This window comes from Rhinolophus hipposideros (assembly GCF_964194185.1).
Source record: "Rhinolophus hipposideros genome assembly, chromosome: 23".
Taxonomy (NCBI): Eukaryota; Metazoa; Chordata; class Mammalia; order Chiroptera; family Rhinolophidae; genus Rhinolophus; species Rhinolophus hipposideros.
Window position 1 is genome coordinate 2,472,336 of NC_138069.1, and position 20,020 is coordinate 2,492,355.

Genomic DNA, 20,020 nt, shown 5'->3' on the forward strand with positions numbered 1-20,020 from the left:
TTAAAAACACCTGGGGAGCATGTACACCCCCGCGATTCTGACTGAGAGGCTGGGGGCGGGGGTGTCAGTGCATGCCTGTCCCTGTATTTTCGGAGTCCTCAGGTGTGTGTGTGTGTGTGTGGTGTGTGGTGTGGTGTGTGTGTGTGTGTGTGTGTGTGTGTGTGTGTGTGTGTGTGCTCTGAGTCCCTGGGGAGCCCAGCATGTGGCTGAGGATGAGAACCATGCTCCTCATGAGCTGCTGTGAGAAGCTGAAGCATCTGAGCACAGCCTGCCTTTCCTCCAGTGTGACTTCCAGCTCCATGAGAACACACTCCAGCTGCTGCCGCCTCCAGGCACAGTGTGCACTCTCAATAACTGTCCTTGCTGACACATTTACACATCCGCTGTGCAATCCCTGCCCTGTCCCCAGCCTCGAGCACAGGGGGACAGGGGGAGCGGCTGCATGGGGCCCAGAACGCCTGTAAGAGGCCCATCACTTACTGCAGGAAGGGTCAGGAGCTATTGCTCACACGTCTGCATCAGAGTAAGGACCATGGAGGTTGGGATGTACAAACCAAGTAAGACACAGAGAGACCAGGAGTTTAATTTACCAAATTAAAGAAAAGAAAAAACAGGAAGACCCTCATGGAAGTTGACTTCCCATGTCTCCTTGGAGCAGCTCAGCTCCGGTAAGGCAGGCATCCCTGGGCAACCCGAAATCCACTCCCACTAGGAACCTCAGAATGTTGCCTCATGGGGAAGTGGGGTCTCTGCACATGCCATCAAGGTAAGGACGGAGATGAGAGGACCCTGGATTAGGCGGGCCCTGAATCCAACGACAAGGGTCCTTACAGAGAAAAGAAGGGGAGATGTGAGATACAGACACGGGGAGTCGGCCACGTGAGGATGGAGATGGAGGAGGGGTGATAGGCCACAAGCCCAGGGACACCTGGGGCACAAGCAGGTGGAAGAGGCAGGAGGACGTTCCCTGGGTCTGCTGAGGGAGCGCAGCCCTGCGAGCCCTCATCTTGGACTTGTGGCTCCAGACCTGCAGAGCACCCTGCTGGTGCTCGTGCCTCCCTCTGTGGTGCTTCGTTAGGGCAGCCCAGAAATCTAACACTGCCCCTGTGCACTCACCCGTAACCGCCCCCCGGACCCCAAACGCAAGTGGGCAGCGTGGGACCTGCGGGTGCCCTCCCAGCAGCTAGAGGGAAGGCACCTCAAAGTAATACCCCCTGAGGTCTAAGGGGGGACGCTATTTCAAAGTAGTCTGGGATTCGCCTGTTGTGAGAAGGGAATGGGGTCTCCCACTTCTCCACTTTCCCCTCGTCCTCCCAGGGGCCTTCTCAGAGACCTAAAACCAAGCAAAATGCAGCAATGTGTATCTTCAAAAAATATTCTGACACTAGTATTTCTCTTTTGTTTCTGGATAGAAATGGGGCCATAAAAGCAACATTTTTAAAAACAGGTACAGTATGTACTATTTTCACATTTGGCTAAAAACTGGGCCGTGAAATAATATTTCAGATGTTTATATGATGACCTCAAGGTATACTAGCTTCTTAGCTTCAGTAGAAAATTACAACAGAACCAATAAGAAACCCACCTATCCACCAGAGAGGTGGTACAAGCAGAGGTGTGGGTACAAGCAGAGTGGCCCTGGGAGCAGGCTCAGGCCACACATGGTCCCTGGGGAGGGCCTGTGCCCATGCAGGCTGGGCCCGCCACTCAGATAGGCAGAGCGTCAGAAATAAGCAGGTTTCTCTCATGGAGACGTAAGCTCTCTTTCTGTGCTTAGCAAGAATGGGAACGGATGCAAATGCAGCTACTTGTCATGCTGGAGACCTGCGAGGGGCCATGCGAAGTGGTCACTGAGCATGGCTGTGGCCCAGCCTCTGAAGGACGGCTCAGTGGGGCTCAGCCCTGAATTTGAGTGCCTGGGGATGGGGTAGGGACGGAATGCCACTGGCTGTCTGCAGGCGGAGCTGCTCCCCTGCAGCTCCCTGCCTGGCATCGCCGGGGACTGCCCGGAGACTTCACAGCAGCCCTTGGTCCTGCGTCGGTGCACCTCCTGGGGCCCAGGGAATGACGCACTATGGTCTTCACCTCAAGGAAGCAAGCAGGGGAGGAGGACAACATGCTGAGAGAGGATTCTCATCAAAAGCAGTCACCTCTACACATTCTTGTCCTTCTAGGTCAGTTTCTTCATTCGTAGATTCTGCTTGTCGATGGTTATGGTTGTCCGGTCCACGGCGGTGGCAATGCTATCCAGGGCCTCGTCCTGTCTCTCCAGCTCCGTCTGGGCATCCAAGGCAAGACCCTTCAGCTTCCCCAGGATCTGTGAGAAAAGCGCAAAGACAGGATGGGCTGCCTTTTCTTAAAACTCTCAAAACCAGAGTGTTTCTCTCTCTCATTCTTACAATACCTAAGGAATTCCGTGAGTCCGGGGTGACGCACCCTGTGCTCAAGATGCAGCCCAGAGCCACAGCGTGTGTCTGGGCCCAGGCTCGGCCGCTGACTGCAGGGCTGTCGGGAGGTGGCGCGCCTGCCCAGCCTGCTCCAGGCCACAGGCTGACCACGAGTGCCTGCTGTTCCAACCCATGGTTTGCTGTGTCGCCGATGCCTTACCACATCCATGAGGAATTCCGGCCGCAGCAGTGGGGCAGCTGGCACAGGAGGAGCCGCCATCTGGGGCCAGCACTGGGACCTGAGTCCCAGCTCCTGTCCACTTGTGGTTTTCATTACCTGCCTGCACCCAGGTGCCCCACTGCAAACTGAAGCTCGGAAACACTATTTAAGAAAGAAAGCAAAACCCTTTTCTTGTCTGTATGTTTGAAATATTTCAAAAGGCAGAACAAAACACAGCATAAATAACCCAAAAGTAACTCTGTACGGCACCCTGAGCATAAGAAATGCAGGGAGCCAACCAGGAAGCACAGAGCCTGGGGCTCCAGGAGGTGGGGAAGGGACTGGGGTGTGGACACATGGAGGGAACAGAAATGCCACAAACCACGGCAACGCCGCAGGGGAGGCTGGCAGGCGCCCGCGGGTGGAGGCTGCTCCAGCGTGGCCACGTAGAGGAAGCAACCAGGCTGGACGGCCCCTCCCCCACGCCTGTGACTCATGTCATCCTTCATATAGTTTCATAAACCAGTAAGAGCAGCCTTTTATGACAAGTCTACTGAGACTAATTGCATTGTGAAATGTACTTTAACTACATTCTTACTGAGCCTGGGTTGAAAAATTTAATATCCTCAAGCTGACAAAAAGGAATGGTTTTAAGAGAAATCTTAATGACCAAGGACTTGCAATAAATGTTAATACCTCTTTTAGGGAAAGTTTCAGATCCTGGGTTAGGTCGAGAAGCAGGATCTGCAGCACTGATGCATCACGAAGGGCCCGGGAATCCTGTTACTCACTTCCAGGGTGTCGGCCCACCTACAGACCCATTCAAAGTCCCTCGTCACACAGGGGTGAATGTCAGCAGAGAAAAGCTTGGGCGACCACCCCAAAGAAACCCAAGTCCAATCTACTGATAATGTCTTGCCCCACAAGGAGATCACCCCAGGTCCCGTCAGGTGGCCCGAGACAGTGCTACCACGTGGGGGAGAAACCGTGTGGTGTCAGAAGGCAGGACAATGCCTGTGCAGTCAGATGGCAGCTCTGCACTTGGAATCAGAAGGAATGCCTGACACCTGGCCGTCACCCACTGCTTGGGGGAGCAGCTTCGTCTGATTAACAAGAAACAGAATAGAGGCAGGATGACTGCCAGGAGGAGAATAAGATCAGCTCCTTCCCCAGAAACGATGAGGCTCAAATGAGATCACGAATGGGAACAAGCTGTGAAAACTGTAAAGTGCTACGTGAAGGGCTGCGCCAAGTCTCAGGACACTCGGACTGCAGGGGCCCAGTGCCATCCCCCACTCTATGGCGGGGACAGAGGCGAAGAGAGCTGAGGTCGGCCATGCACGGTCACACACACAAGTTGGTGGCAGAGGCACGACTCATCCCACATTTCTCTCCAAACACGGCAGCATCACTGGGTCTTCGTCATGAGACGCGCGTGAATCGTGATCCAAGTCAGCAGGCTCAGTTGCCACCTTTCTGTGCCTCTGGGAGTTGGTGGAAACTCCATCAGTTGAGTCACCTGAAAAGCTGGATGGTGCTCTGGAAAGTACGCAGTGGGGTCAGCCGGCTCTGGAGGGGCCAGGCTGGATGACCTCACACAGGAGGGCTTTCCATCTCTCATTTCTATGATCTCACATGGCTGAGGCCCAAATATCAGGATAAAAGTCAGTGCTCACCACGTCAGACAGGCCCTTCCATGCCATTTTCTCTGGCCAATATTTCCTGCTAACTTACGCCCATTTTTGGTATGACAATAAGGCCGTTCCACCAGAAGCTGACACAAAAATCCCTTGGAAGACTGGCCTTTGCCACACATCTGCACCTGATGTGACACCCCCAAGGTCTCTCTCCTGCGTCGAGTAACCAGGCTGCACAGACCCCTGAGGTGCTGCTCTCTGCACCCTCTATATCCTTGTCAATCACGTCAAAACGTGGTCAAGTTCATTTCCAGTTGAAATGTCTTTCAGGATCACCAGGCCCCAGACTGTAAATCGTCAGCACTGATGGAAGAGACAGGTTCTCAGCAGGCAGCCGCTGTTCTGTTCAGAGCAGGTAAGGAAACGGAACTTATAGAAAGTCCCCTGAAATCCAAATCCAGACCAGGGCTGTTGAATGAGCGCTGTTGGTGATATGGTGGTGCCTTCCCTCTGCTTCCTTCCATCCCAATAGCCATTCGTGCACAGAAAGTGAAAGTGGGCTTAAAGCGTGTACAGGTTCGTGTGTGTCCTCACCCCCAGCCGTCCTGGATGAGGCTGAGTCACAGGGCCCCTGTGATGTGCCCGAACTGCTCTTCCATTAATCCTCACACTCACTCTGCTTCACACAGCAGGCGGGGGGCGCTGAGTGACTTGTCTGGCTCCCCACTTCCCAGGCTGCATCTCCTGGGGTGGCTGCTCAAAGACGACAGATGTCACGGTGCGACGACTCAGAGGTCCCATCACCAGGACACGGAGAGAAATGGCAAGTGTCCCTTAAAAAATGGCAAAAAGGCCACCCCCAGGGATTGGCAGCCTATTCACACCCCCAGGGAGGCTGGGACCCAGGCATGTGCCAGCTCAGAGAGCCTTGGAGACTGTGGCAAGACGTCCAGTGTACGGAGAGCCACACTTGTGATTTTCAATTTTTTAACACTCACAAGTTAAAAAGGAAAAAATGATAAGCGTAATTAATTTTAATAATGTATTTTAATATTTAATTTAATAATGTATTTTACTTAACTCAATCAACCCCAAATTTAAACATGAAATCAATATAAACAAATACTGAGATATTTTATATTCTTTTTTTATGTGAAGTACTAGAAAGCTTGTATGAATGTTATACTTACAGCACACCTCAACGTGGACCAGCCACTTTTCAAGTGCTCAGTAGCCACATGTAGCTAGTGACTACTGTGCCACATAGCACAGGACCACATGGCCACGTGACAGCACTCCCACGAAGGGCCACTTTCCGTGACAGTCCCTGCATGTCCTACACTTTCCTCAGGAGGGTGAATCGACTCCCTCTTTCCCAGCCTACAAGTAAACAGTGGTAAAAGCAAGAACACCTACATTCCTGAGGCCATGTTTAATAAGCACATAATAATAGGCACATACAACTTATTCTGTGAGCGAGAACAGCTGACATGCCAACAGAAGTTGAGCATTTCAGCGAATACATAGTCCAAACAAGGGCCAGTTCCTGCTGAAGTTTTTGATTTGGGAAAAGTCTGTCCGAGAAGAAAACCTGAACAACAGCACTCACTCCCCAGGCAGCCTGCTGACGTCCTGGGCTGGTCTGCCAACAGTGTACTGGACGTTAATCCTGCAAAAACACCACAGAGGTCTTCACAGCTACTAAGTATGCAGACACAATCACTGAGCAAACCTCCAGATCACTAATACTGGGTCTTTTTCCTTTAAGAAAGGGATTGAAGTAATTAAATGGCATCGTGTGCATTCCATATAACATGGAATGGAAAGAATGGAGAATATGAAGTCTGGCCAAACCTTAAAAACAGTTGTTACTTCTGTGGCCTAGCATGACAAGCTGTCTAGTCATCAACAGATGACGCTGCCAGCCTCTGAAATATCAACTGGCCTCTCAGATGAGCCCTCACTGGGCTCCGAGTCAAAGAGCAGGCTCCAAGTAGGCTCTTCTCCGAGTCCCTGCTACACGATAAATAAACCTAGGAGCGTTCTCAACAGCCCCATTTGTACCTACTTAGAAATTACCTGATTAAAAGTGCATTGAACTTTACAAGAAACTAACTTTTATAAACTGCAAAGAACTAGACAGTGCACTCAGCACAGAAGACACAAAAGCACGTGTGCCGGTGTCACCTAGGCACAGGACCATGAGGAAACACGGGAACATTCGGTGCTCTTCAGCTCAGAGGGTCACAGGCGCCCCACAGAGCCAGCACCGGAGGCTTGGTCCCACAGGCAGGTACTGGGCCCACTCGCCAGCGTCAGTGACGGGAAGGGGGCAGCTGACAGAACTCAGGCAGGAAGTGGGAGGCAGCATGTGGCCCCCAGGACAGAGCAGACATTGCTGTCCTCTCTGGAAGGGAAGACCCTGTCCTCCAGGCCCCAACACCACAGACCCCAGGACAGGGGCATCGGTGCTGTCTGGATCAACACAAGAACGGACATTTTAGCCTTCCAATAACTTTCATTTTGTTTATAAAAACAGGAAATAAATTACGGAAAAATAGCTCATCCAGCAGAGTAGGTCCACTTACCAAAACAGACATGTTTTAAGCGTTTGTGCCTCACCTGAGCCATCGGGACCCCAAGCTCTGCTGTGAGCTGTATCTTCAAGGGGGCCCTGAAACGTCAGTGTCACTGCGTAAAGGGAGGGACACAGGACACAGAAGTACTGGCCTTGATGTTTCCAAAATGTTTATGAAATTCTAGCTGTTGTCTCAACTTACAGTCAGAAAAAAAAGAAAATGTTTCACTCCACCTCATGATAAAACTCTAGGTTTCAGAGTACTACTACTATATTAATGTTAAGCACCTCGAGTGAGTTTAATATTAGCTGGACTGTCTGCCCTCATCTTGTTATTAAGCTGACTCACTGCAAAACTGTGAATTTTCTTGCAGTGAGAAATTAGCAACCATTTAAGAACAGAGCTGGGATAAATCAAGCTGTCTGCAACTCCAAATAGTTCTACCAGTTGGGGCCATTAATATGCTACAGAGAAGGTAAAGAGGGAAAAATTGGCTTCCAGCACAGCCAAAGCTCTGGAGGCTGTAAAGAACATTCTAGGCTACAATCTGTCACATTCAGCACTCACAGACCACCCCCGCGTCGTCCCCCCCTTTCCCAGTCCCCTCTGCTGCATTCCTGAGGCCCGGCACAGGGTTCTCTTCTAGGGGGCCCTGTACACTCCCCTCCTCACATCCCCCTCAGTGCACAGGGCAGAGGAGCTGAGCACAAACCCACCTGACACACCAGGGCTGAGTCCACACAGCAAGGGCCAGTCAGCCCTCACTTACCAATGGTCCAGACAGGGAAAGCACAGGTGAGCACCTCCCAGGACCAGGATCCTAAACAGCTCCCCATGAAGAGACCCAGGATTTTAAGAGAGCCAAAGAATGCCCAGTAAGTGAGACATTCGAGTAACTGGAGGTCCCTCCTCCATGTGCAAGTCAATGTCTCCCTCAGTGGGACAATTCTCAGAGTATGAAACAAAATGGAAAAACGCATTAAGTTTGTGGCTCTTCAGAGTTGAAAGGGTCACATCCAGTCGAAGCCCCACCGGCACGTTTGTCTACAGCTCACTAAACGATATGCCATAACTCTGCCCCAAAGTTTAGGCCTCCTCCTCACCTCATCCCTATGCAAACCTCGAGGAAGGACCCTGTCCTGTGGAACGCTCGACAGAAACACTGGGGAGCCGCAGCTTGCTGAAGGCCACACGGCTAATGAGGCAAAGGCACTTACTGGCCACCTAAAGCCAAATTCCAATAACCAGTCCCCAGCCCTCATGCTACAGACGGGACGGACAGACCTGCTGCTGAGGCCACACGGCCAAGCAGCCTCCCAACACTGACTCATGCATTCAGTTCAGTTCCACACTTAAAACCACAAAAACTGACTTCCCAGCCTGAACCCCAAACCACCCAATACCTGCTTTTTACAAAAGTTAATAAAATGATGTCAGTCATGGGTAAGACATCCAGACAGAAGAGCAGTAAGGAAAAAGAGGACTTGAACAACACTATACGCCAACTACACCTAACAGATGTATACAGAACACTCCGACCAGCTCAGCAGAACACGCACCCCTCTCAGGTGCACACAGAACATCTCCAGGACAGACCACACGGCAGGCCACAAAACAACTTCAGACGTAAAGAAGACTGAAGTAATAGAAAGTACCTTCTCTGGCCACAGTGGAAGGAAACTGGAAATCTGGAAAACTATAAAATTCACAAATACATATAAATTAACACACTCAACCAATGGGTCAAAGAGGGAAATTAGAAAAATTCTTAAGGAGAAATGAAAACACAACACACTAAAATACTAGCAAGCCAAATACAGGGCTTTATTCCAGAATACAAAGGTGGTTCAGTGTAAGAAAATCAACAGATGTAATAAACCACAATACTAGAACAAGGATAAAAATACCACATAATCATCTCAATTGATGCAGAAAATGCATCAACAACATCTTTTCATGATAAAGATACTCAGAAAACTAGCCCCAGAACTTCTTCATGAACCTCAGTGTAAACTCTGGACACCCAATGCTCAGTGAAGACGCCTGGCTGGTGGTCACACTGCTGTGCCAGGGCGGCGACACACCAGTCCCACAGGGGCCGGCCCCAAGCTCTGAACATGTGCTGCAGCCCATGTATCTCTTCACTGGCTGTTTCTCCTCTGCATCCTTTGTCATCATAACTAGAGCGCATCCCTGAGTTCTGTGAGGCACCCTACGAACGACCAAACCTGAGAGGGGTCACGGGAACCCCTCAGCTTTGTAGCCAGTTAGTCAGAAGTGCAGGGTGGCCTGGGGACCCCAATGCGGCTGGTGTCTCAAGGAGCAGCAGTCCTGTTGGGGACCAGGCCCTTTTACTCGTGGGGTGTGCACTAACAATGGGTGCCAGACTGAACTGCAGTATACCATTTGGCCTTCATGGCAGAACTGGATCAAAGGACATTATCAAGAAAGTCAAAAGACAACCTAAAGAATGGGACAAGTATTTGCAAATCATAGATCCGATAAGGGTTTAATATCTAGACTACATAAGGAACTCGCACAACTTAAAAAAAGACACAACCAATTAATAAATGGAAAAAGAACTGAACAGACATTTCTCCAAAGAAGACATACAAATGGCCAATAAGCCCCGGAAATCACTAGTCATCAGGGATGTGCAAGTCAATACCACAATGAGACAGTCTTTCACATCCACCAGGATGCTAGAATCATTTGAAAATTTTCAAAAGGTAAAATAAGTGTTGGCGAGGATGCGGAAAAATTGGAATCTTCATACACGGCTGGTGGAACAGAAAATGGGGCACCAGCTATTGCAAAGTTTGGCAGTTCCTCAAAAAGGTAAACACAGGGGCCAGCCCGGTGGCTCAGGCGGTTAGAGCTCCGTGCTCCTAACTCCGAAGGTTGCCGGTTCGTTTCCCACATGGACCAGTGGGCTCTCAACCACAAAGCTGCCGGTTCAACTCCTGCAAGGGATGGTGGGCAGCGCTCCCTGCAACTAGCAACGGCAACTGGACCTGGAGCTGAGCTGTGCCCTCCACAACTAAGACTGAAAGGACAACAACTTGACTTGGAAAAAAGTCCTGGAAGTACACACTGTTCCCCCATAAAGTCTTGTTCCCCTTCCCCACTAAAAAATCTTATTTTTTTTTTTTAAAAAGGCTAAACACAGAATTTCCCTGAGACCAAACAATTCTACTCCTAGAAATACGCGCCAAAGATCTGACAGCAGGACTCCGACAGACACTGCATGTGGACGTCCACAGCAGCTGTCACAAGAGCCAGAGGTGGAAGCAACCTGGTACCGACCAACAGATAATGGATAAACAAAATGTGGTCCATCCGCACAACAGAATATTATTCACCCCAGAAAAGGAAAGAAGTACCGATTCATGCTACAAAATGCATCATGCTAAGTGAAAAAAAACAGACATGTAGGACCAATGTGCGGTTCCACTCAGAGGGCAGACTCAGAGACAAGCCATGAGAGGATCCAGAGGCTGGGAAGGTGGTTCAGAGTTTCTGTCTGGGGTGATGGAACAGCTTTGGAAACGGATGGTGGGGATGGTTGCACCACATTTTGAATGTAATTAATGCCACTGAACTGTACACTGAAAACGGTTAAAATGGCAAAATTTGTATTATAAATATTTCACCACAATAAAAACATGGTTATAATATAATAACATATGTAACGTTCCACAGCGAGCCAGTCAGTAACACAATAAGCAGACACTTAATTTTAAGACTTGAGGGTCACTGAAATGCTGACTGAGAAGACAGGACAATATTCCGAGAATAGTCGTCCTTCCAATCAGAATGCCGGAGCCTATTTCCTGTCCTCAAGGCCCACCTGCTGAACAGACCTACAGCCTGCTCCAGGAGACGCTCACTGCAATGCTCGCATGTTTCAGAATCCGGGGCAGGAGAAGGGACAGAGCACGTCCCCAAGACTCATGTGCACGGGCATCTGGACCAGGGCAGAGGTCTCCTCCGTGCAGTCCAGGTTTAGCTGTGGCTTCTGTGCGAGGGAGGTCCCGTGCACCTGCACAGCCTTCCGTTAGCTATAGGGGACACATAGCCACATGCCAGGACCGGCCCTCCCACTCTGACCAACCACTGCCACAAACAATATGGGCTGCTGCAAGCCCTCCTGTGCCTGTCTACTTTGAGGGCCCCGCAGTCTAGCACCTCTCTTCCTAATGCATCAGTCCTGGAGCATGGCCCGGCATGCCACACAGTTGATGCAAGGCCCACGGACACCCTGCTTGTCACTGTGTGACTGTGTGCTGAGTTATCACTAAACCAGGGATAAATCATTCACTACTCAGACATTTATTGATCTTACACAGATCAGGTCTATAAGAATTGACTGATTTTTTGTATGTGTTTTTTTTGTATGTGTGACTATGAGAGGAGACCGATGAATTAGGACCAGTTTCAGTACCAGGGAACAGAGAAGAGGGGAAAAAGACCAGGACCGTAGTCACAGAAGGTGAAATGTACTGTATAATTTCTAAAAAAGAGGGAAAAGGACATGAATTTCTTAAGACGGTTTCACACAGGGAACCACAGCAACTTTCTTCCTTAGAATCTTTTCAGGAAGTTCCTGACAGTTGCTGGTGGGTCTCAGCAGAACATGGCTCTGCTCAGCAAGCAGAGCCCAGCTCTACTCTCACCCACGGCCCCCACGCGTGGAGGGGCAGCCTTTGCAGTTAAAGGCTTCTCCTCACATCAGCCCACCAGTGGTCTAGGTTTTCCAGTGATTGAACTGAATGTGTGACCTCAGTTTTTCTTTTAATTTTTGCGTTTTGTGTTTATTATTTATAAAGACATCAGATACAGCAGGCAGACTAAAAGCCCTAATATAAACAAACACAAAGTTCAAAACTATGTGTGGGGACAGAGCCCCAGAGAGCAGTTTCCAGGCTCTCGGCCGCATGTGGAAGGGTGCTGGCTCGGGTAGTAGATGGCCGTCAGCTGTGGCTGGTTGGCCGTCAGCTGTAACACTTGAGCCATTGACCACTAATATAACTGCCGCGGCTGCGCTGGGGAGGGGAGTTGAGGGGAGTCGAGTCGGTCGGTTGGCAGAAAAGCAGACAGCAGGTCGCACGTCGTGTGAATCCAGCCTCCAGTGAGACCATAGTGGTCTGACTCCCCTACCTATGGCTCCCTGGGTGTTCCTTTTTGGCCTAGCCATATCCTGCGTTCTTATGTGGGGAGCGGGAGCAGAGACCCCGCAGGCCGCCCCGCGGGACACTATGATCTAAAAATATCTTATGAATCCACAGCGTACCTTCTTTACTGGGAATGACAAGGCATCAGCTCAGGTGTCCCGTCGCTGCTGTTCCCAGGCTCGCCGCTCCAGGGCAAACCCACCACCAACATGCAACCCCCTCGGGTAGCAACCAGCTCCGCACCCGCCGGTGCCAACCCCCAACCAGACAGACCCATGCCAGCTCTTAGCTGGCTCCTTCTTTGTGAAAGAGGGAGGCAGGAGAAATACAAACCAAACACAGGCTAAGGCAGAGAAGTGGAGGTTCAGAAGTTCTAAAGAAAATGTCCACAGAACCCAGATGCCCTCAGGGAAAAGCCAAATGCCGCTTGGTTTTGTCATCTCCAAAAGCTGCATCAAGTCTGTGACAGCCACCGCCTTGGTAACAAAGAGCCGCAGTTCCGAGGGAGGCAGGGCGCTCCGCCAAGCCCGTCCTGGGGAAGCCGGTGCTGCCCGGCCCCCACAGCCCGCCCTACCACAGAGACGCGGACCTGCTGCCGGCTGCAGCCCGAGGGCAGGCATGCGCCAGCGCGTGGGGCCGCGGGCACGCCCACTGCACGCCCCGTACTGCACACGCGGGCAGCCGCGGGCTCCTGGGGTAATCAGGCGCATCTTCCCTCAGCACCGACTGCACTTTAAGTCACCAAGACCCATTTCCACATAATGACTTTAATAGCATCTGCAACAGAAACCACAGCTGAATTGAGAGGCGCTTGTATTTTGTTCTCCCCAGACATTTAACCCTTTCCTACACATGCTTGAGCTTCACTGCACAGTAAGATTTCTTCATTAAAAGGAAACATGCGATTGACCTCAGAAAGAGCATCTCTTGTGAAGCCGGGTTCTCCTTGCAGGAGGGAGGGTGAGGCGGGCACTGGCCCCTCCTGCAGCGGTTCTCCAGCTCACCACGCAGTCAGCACTTCTCTATCCCCAAAGCCAGAGTCCTGACTCTTAGTGGCTGCTGTTCCCAGCATGGACACTACAGGCTAAGACTTGGTGACGATGCGCAGGACCTGACAGCCGCTCCCAAGGGAAGGGTGTCGGTGTCAGGTGCACACAGCCTGACGTCTCCCGTTCCCTCCACGGCTTTTAGGGGCAGGGCCCTCTCAGAATGCACGGTCATCTCCAGACTGAACAGAGAAAACCCCTACATTCCCCCCCACAAAGCCGTGTTCCTGGCTCAGCCTCAGCATAGCCACGGGGCCCAGAAAAGCATGTCTCAGCCACAACACCTTCACGTGTGTGTGGAGGGTGTCCCAGATCTCACCAGCCTAAGGCGGATGCTGTCTCAGCCACTCTCAGGAGAATGGGTACATTACGGCCTTTATAGGACAGGGGTTCTCAAGCCCCAAAGCAGACAAGACCCTCATGTTCTGCAGGCAATTAGGAACCTGCCGCATTTGCTAGCTGCAGCTAGAAAGTGTTTCTGTCATTACAAAAGTGACTAATTTAGGCCAGGAGGAAAAAGTGACAAATTACGTACATTTAAAATACCCCACAGGAAAGATGAGCACTCTTTTTCCCCAAAAGGAAAGGGCTGCGCTTAAGGAGTCTTCGTAGGCAGACACAGAAAACAGGCTCACTGCTGATGAACGTGCAGGGCACCAGGGAGCCAGGCTCTCCAAAGCCGAGTCGGGCCTGATGGTGCCTTAGAGCTACGAACTGACCTACGGGGAACAGGGGCAGAGTGCATGCACTCACTCTTGGGGAAATCAAGTCAGGAAGATGAAAACAGCAAAATCTCGATTTCAACTAATAAACTGCAAAGGGAAGAGAAGATGACGGAGGGAAGCCATGCACGAAGGTGCTGCATCAAGCGCAGTGCCTCCTGGGCTCCTGAACACCAGCTGCGTGGTGCGCTTCCCTAGGTGGGGCGGCGGCGGGCAGAGCTGAGCACCCACCCCCTAGACAGATGTCTGAGGACAGCAGGGAGTTACTTTTTACTTTTTAAGGTGAGTATGGTATGATGTTGGTTTTTAAAAGCAGTGCTTATCTTTTAAAGCTACATACTAAAATATGAATCAGATAATGTCTATGTACTTGCTTTAAAATTATTAAAAAAGGAAAAAGAAAAAGCCATTGTATAGTCCAGGAATAACACAGGAAGACAAGTTAAAAGTATTTCTATGAAATATTGTTTAAATTTCAACTTCCTGGACACAAAGTGGCAAGCCTCCTCAGAATCCTACTGAGTACTTGAGAGTGAGATGACAGGGCAAGTGCCTTCGTGTGGAGCACACCTACAGTAGTACGCACATGTATGTTACACTCACAACACACACAACACACATGTCCACGCATGCGCACTCAGTACAGGCATAGCACATGTCCACAGACTCAGAGCACACGCACAGCTTACACATACACACAGGTGTAGACTCACAGCACACACGTGCATAGTCCACATGCATGTATGTATGTCTGCACACACACAGGCCACATGTGTGCACAGAAACAAACACGTACAACGGGCAGAAGCCCGGGAAGGCTGAGCGTGTCTGTGTGCACATGGCACAAGGGGGCAGGATGGGCACTGCCTTTCTCCCTGTTCTCCCGCTGCAGGGAGCAGAGCAAACCCGGAGGGTGTGCCAGCAGCGTCCTGTGGATGAGGGTAAGCACAAGCCAGGGAGAGGTGTTTCCAGGAAGGAAAGAGAAGGGAATCACCTGCAGGGAGGACAAAGCCCCCGAATGCATGTTACCTGTCTCAGTTCCTGGGTGTCCCCCTGGGAAATGAGTGGCTCACTCATCTGCAGCTGAAGCGGCCCTCCTTCCTGGCTCCCCGAGGGCTCTTGGAGCCTGGCACAGTCCATCAGCCTGGATGCTGAAATGAAAGTCAAACAGCAATGACTGTTCCAGAGGGTGCACCACGCAAGAGCACTTTACAAAGACCATCCTAGCTCTCTGGACCGACGAAGTGATCTCACAGGCACCTCTCAGTCTGCAGGTCTGCAGCCTCTGCTCATGCTGGCCCCTGCCCCTAGCCTCTGCTAAGCTGAGTGGCCAGGGGGCCTGCCAACGCTTCCGCCCTCGTCCGAGTGCAACACTGTAAATACCTGGGGTCTGCTTTAAGCCGCTCTCAGAAGAAAGGCTCCCATCCAGTCGTGCCCACTTTCTTTTTGAGAAAAAAGCTATAGGTTTGTTGTTTCACACAGTACTTGTTGAACCCTCATGAACCCCATGGATCTGTGGGTCTGGGGAACACAGGATGGCCAGCTGCCCGGCCACGCAAAGGTGATTGTGGAGCCACGACATGTGGCAAGTCTGTGAGCTGCAGGGCCCGTCACTGCCTGGATAGTACCCGTGCCTGAGCAATCTCCCCGAAGAGCAGAAGGGCAGGCTGGATAGACTGTGCTAATCAGGTGGCTCACGGCCCCTCCTGTGGCGGGCCACCTGTCCTTTATTTAAAGAGCTGGCTCCACCTGCACCCTAGTGCCGCAGGGCCCAGATAAGGGTGTTGATTAGTCTGCTGCTGGCCCTTCTCTATCACACAGACCACCTCAGCTATGCAGCACGTTTATTTATTACTGTGTTTCCCCCAAAATAAGACCGGGTCTTATATTAATTTTTGCTCCAAAAGATGCATTAGGGCTTATGTTCAGGGGATGTCATCCTGAAAAATTATGCTAGGGCTTATTTTCTGGTTAGGTCTTATTTTCGGAGAAACACGGTAGGAGGCTGGAGAGAAGAGCAGATAGCAAAATGCACACTGGTCTGGGAATCAGCACCAGCTCCTCTGAGCAGGCTTCTCTGCTCTAGCAGAATGGGGGGGCGCCAGGGGCTGACAGGTGACACCCACATCCTTCCCAGGACCCTACTGGTGGTGAGCAGAACCACCTATCATAAGAGCCGCCCGGAGCAGCTGATAAGTGCCCGCTCAGGAAAGGAGAAGGAAATCTGCTGGGGGGTAGCTCTCACTGGGCCTGACAGGCCAGAGCCCAGCGGGTCGCCTCAGCCTCTGGGACATGCAGACTGCAGGGTGGGAGAGGCCAGCCATCCTGAACACACACGCACGCACGCACCCACCCCTCTATTCTATGTCTTAAAGTAACTCTTACAGATTAACAGTCCCTGAGAGTGCCTGGCTTTGGCCAGGATAAATGCTGCTTGGGATGAGGACAGAAAGCAGGTTTCTAGGGGTCCAGAGGGGAAAAGGCCAGATGAAGTAAGCTCAGGAACCAGTCAGTGGAGCAAGGCTGCTGGAGGCCTGCGACCCCTCCCCCAGGCCCGCCTCGAACTGCGGACTGTGAGCCGCATCCTACAGAGCAGCTGCACCTCACTGCATCTTGTAGTCAGTAAGTCTCACTAGACAAGACATACCCCGTACCCCACGTACTCAGATTGCAGTTCGATTCCATTCTTTGTGAAAAAGCTGGTTGCAACCCCCTAATTTCACAATGTGTGTTCTAGACTTGCTAAAGCCCCACCTACTCCAATATCCTGGGGCTTGTTAACCAGCACGGAACTTTCCACGGCATGCAGCTCAGCGCCTCTCGGTCAGTGTCACCCACTGGGATGTTACGTAATGAAAAGCCCTTTTCTAAAGTCAGTGAACTGCACAGCACCGTCAGAGCTGGGCCGGAAGCTATCACCTCAGAACAGAGGGTGTGTCCTACCAGTTTTTATTAGCCTAAGGGAGAGGCCAGCTGAGGCCGTGACGTGGAAGCTGCGTTATCCACGCTGACGCGATGGCTTTATTCGCCTATGTGAACAGCGGTTCCCCAGGCCTAAGGGCCGAGGAAGCACCTCGCTCAGCCTGCACCCTTCCTCAGTCCGCTCCCTGAACCCATGGGCTCCTGTTCCTGCTCCCCGGCACCCCATCCTCAGCACGCTGCCTCCTGTCCCAGGCACACTGGCCTCTGCCCATCTGCCCGCGTCATGCCCCGCGTCATGCAGAGGGACGTACCCAGCACCACGTCTGGAGAACATCCTCCACTCGACCCTCCCATCAGCAGTAATCCTACTATCATTCCGTTTTCATAACTTTGACATGAACCTGCCTGGTACCGCCCTGCTGTTTATCTTTTCAGCATCTGTCAAACTGGGGGCTCCCCGACTAGCTTCTGAAAGCAGCGCCCATCCACGCCTACTGGTGCCCAGCACTGTGCTCAGGTGTCCATTTCAACACCTCCATCTATACGAGTATTGCAGAGAGAAACATGCTATTTCCAAACATTTAACAAAAGGATGTTACTTAAATAACCAGAAAGCCAAAATAGACGATACTTCTTCCTGGAAAACACTAAGTCAGCTGAGCACAGGGCTTTGGCCACCCCCAGTGCTCTGTGTTGAGACAGTGTTGCTGACTCAGTTATCTCAATGCTTTGAAATATCTTCTGAGAAAAATTAATTTGGTTCAGTATAAGATGGTTTTTGCCTCTAAAGTCATTAATTATCTCAGTTAACCAACACAAGCACACATTGTTCAAGCTACAAGGGAATTTACAGACGACTTCACTTTTAGGAAGGAGGAGCCATTGAAGGGTCCTGGCTAGGCTGTTGGGGAGACACCGTGGGCAACTGTGACACAAAATTCCCATGAGGGGTGAGTGAGCGGGTGACAGAGGGCCCTTAAACTGGGGGGTCAGGGAAGGCCTCTCTCTGAAGGTTAACAGTCAGCAAACAACAAAGATAAAAATCAGCACCAAAACCCTTAGCCAGGCTCGGAACCTGCTCTGATGAAGAGACAAAATTCTGGGGGCTTCCTCCTGCCCGTGTCACCCCAGGGACCACAAGATAACCTGGGAATATGCTACAAAGTCTGACCACTGCTCCTAAACCCGTCAAGGCTACCAAAACAAGGAGAGTCTGAGCAACTGTCCCAGTCAACAAGGGCCCAAGGGGACGTGACACTGAATTCTGACACTGGATCCCGGAACAGTCAAATGTCAGGAAATTGGGATAAAATCTGAACTTACGAGAATGTCAATGTGTCCACGGGAGTTTGCTGCTTACAACAGTGAGAGGCACTAATGGCAGGTGTGTGTGGGAGACATGGGAACTCTGAACTAGCCTCACTTTTTCTGCAAGACTGAAACTATTCTAAAATTGAAAAATGTTTTTAAAAAGGTGCCAAGCACAAAAACAGCAATTTGCAAGTGCTCTTCCAGTAAGGGGGAAACTGCCCACCGGTGATTCCCAGCCCCATGAGATGCTTCTGCTCCCCAGTCCTCAACTGTCCACACTATACATTCCTATAGAGGTCTCTGGAAAGTTCTAGATACTCACTCAGGGTAAACACTGGTGCCCTGTTACTAGACTGCCACCTTCTGGCCACATATTTTACCCAAATACCTCAGCAAGGAGAGGAATCCATGTCTGAGATGTCAGCCATGGTTTCCACTTCCACTGTCCTGTAGTTTCCAATGTGGAAGTAAAGGCAGAGGTGCTGGCAGACACAACACAGAGGCGACAGTGAGAAGTAGGCTCTCATTGCTGGGCTTGCACAGGACACCAAGAAGTTCTTAGCAAGCAGCAGACCATTTTGCTTACTAAAGTCAGAATGCTGGCTTTTTCCAAACTCATCACTCCTCGTCACCTGAGCCTCTCAAAACCCACAGTTATAAGGTGCACCTGCCACGGGAGGCAGGGTGACCTCCCGAAGGGAGGGTGGCACTTCTTGCTCAGTACAGGTTCAGACACCCTGCAGGGATCCCACCCACAGGCTAAAGTTAGCACCGAGATGAAAACCCATCTGTCACCCCGGACACGGCTCAGCTCATTCCACATACATGTGATCCAAGAGTGTGACAAGAGAGACCACAGCTATTCAATCCAAGCCTAATCTAGGTGGTGTCCGGAAGGTATCTGTAGCTGTGGACGGAGAAGGCCCATAATTGGCTGATGAGGTACGGGAGACTATCCTACTGACGTGGTGGGCCTGGCTCAATCAGTGGCGAGTCCTTAAAGTAGATATGGCTTCACAGAGGACGATTGATGGGCGGCCATGCAGCTCCCACTCACCTAGTTTCCTGCAGTCTGCCCATGGCCACACAGGCCCTGCACTCGCCTCCTGCTCCTCTCCAGCCCTGTCTGCCACCGGGATGCGGAGGGGTCATAGCCGACCATCCCCCTTTCCATGGCGCCCCTGACAGCAGGCCCAGCAAGCTTGTGCAGTGTGACCTCTGTGCCACATGTGGCATGCACACATCTGCCATCTCATTCATTATATGTTGTGCCACAGTCTCTCTTGGAAACCACCATGCCTAACAACCCACGAACATGGTGGAGCTGTGTGTGAAGAAGGGTTGTGCGTTTTATTTAGTTTCGTTTTCAGGATTGGGTGCCCTGGCACCAGGCTCTGGCACCGTGGGGTTTGCGATCAGCACTGGTGGAACCAGTGACTGATGGCGCTCTGTGTCTAGTTCCTCCAGCCAGGGGCTCCCCTCTCGCTGCTGAGGCCCCTCCCAGGAGGAAAATGCAGTGGGAGACTCAGTTGAAACTTGGGGTATCAGAGCAGCTGCCCAGTTGGGCTTGCACATGGCCTTACGTCTGGTCAGGGTACCATGTTGGGTGGTACCGCCCGCCCTTCGCAGCCCTCTTCTGGGCCAGCTTCTGAGTCCTGCCTTGAGTGAGGGGCCAAAGAAAAACTGAAAATGCCAAGAAAATAAGGTGTTAAATTGGGTTTTTACATTAACAGTTCTTTCTAACATTTTGGATCTTATAAAACCAGTTCTATTGTCAACTATATTTCTTTTTGAAACTGAAGCCAACTAGAATAACATCAACATAGCCATGTGTTAGGGAAACAGGTTACTCACTGGAACTAAAATCAATCACTTAAGAGAAAACAAAAAGGGACTGGAATGGTAACAAACATCTCTTACTTTAATAGACATCGAGGAATCAAAGTTAATAAAGAAAGACTATTACTTGTCAGAAAAACCACATTAAGTATAGGCGTGATATCACCTGTAATTCTAGTATTA

The 20,020-nt window shown here is 51.0% G+C and overlaps 1 protein-coding gene across 3 annotated transcripts in view; it reads right to left on the reverse strand.

Annotated features, from left to right (window-relative positions):
- Positions 1-548: 548 nt before the first annotated feature.
- Positions 549-20,020, reverse strand: part of SNAP47 (synaptosome associated protein 47) — a 60,632-nt gene continuing 41,160 nt past the window's right edge. For 2 of the 3 annotated variants that reach the window (XM_081036290.1, XM_081036289.1), the window contains exons 4-6: positions 14,795-14,916; positions 2,151-2,317; positions 560-826 (exon numbers count right to left, since the gene is read on the reverse strand). In XM_081036290.1, coding sequence (XP_080892416.1) covers positions 2,171-2,317; positions 14,795-14,916 — 269 coding nt within the window. In that variant the 3' untranslated portion in view covers positions 560-826; positions 2,151-2,170. Of the gene's footprint in view, positions 2,318-14,794; positions 14,917-20,020 lie in introns of all 3 variants that reach the window. The other variant, XM_081036288.1, reaches the window with a different exon arrangement.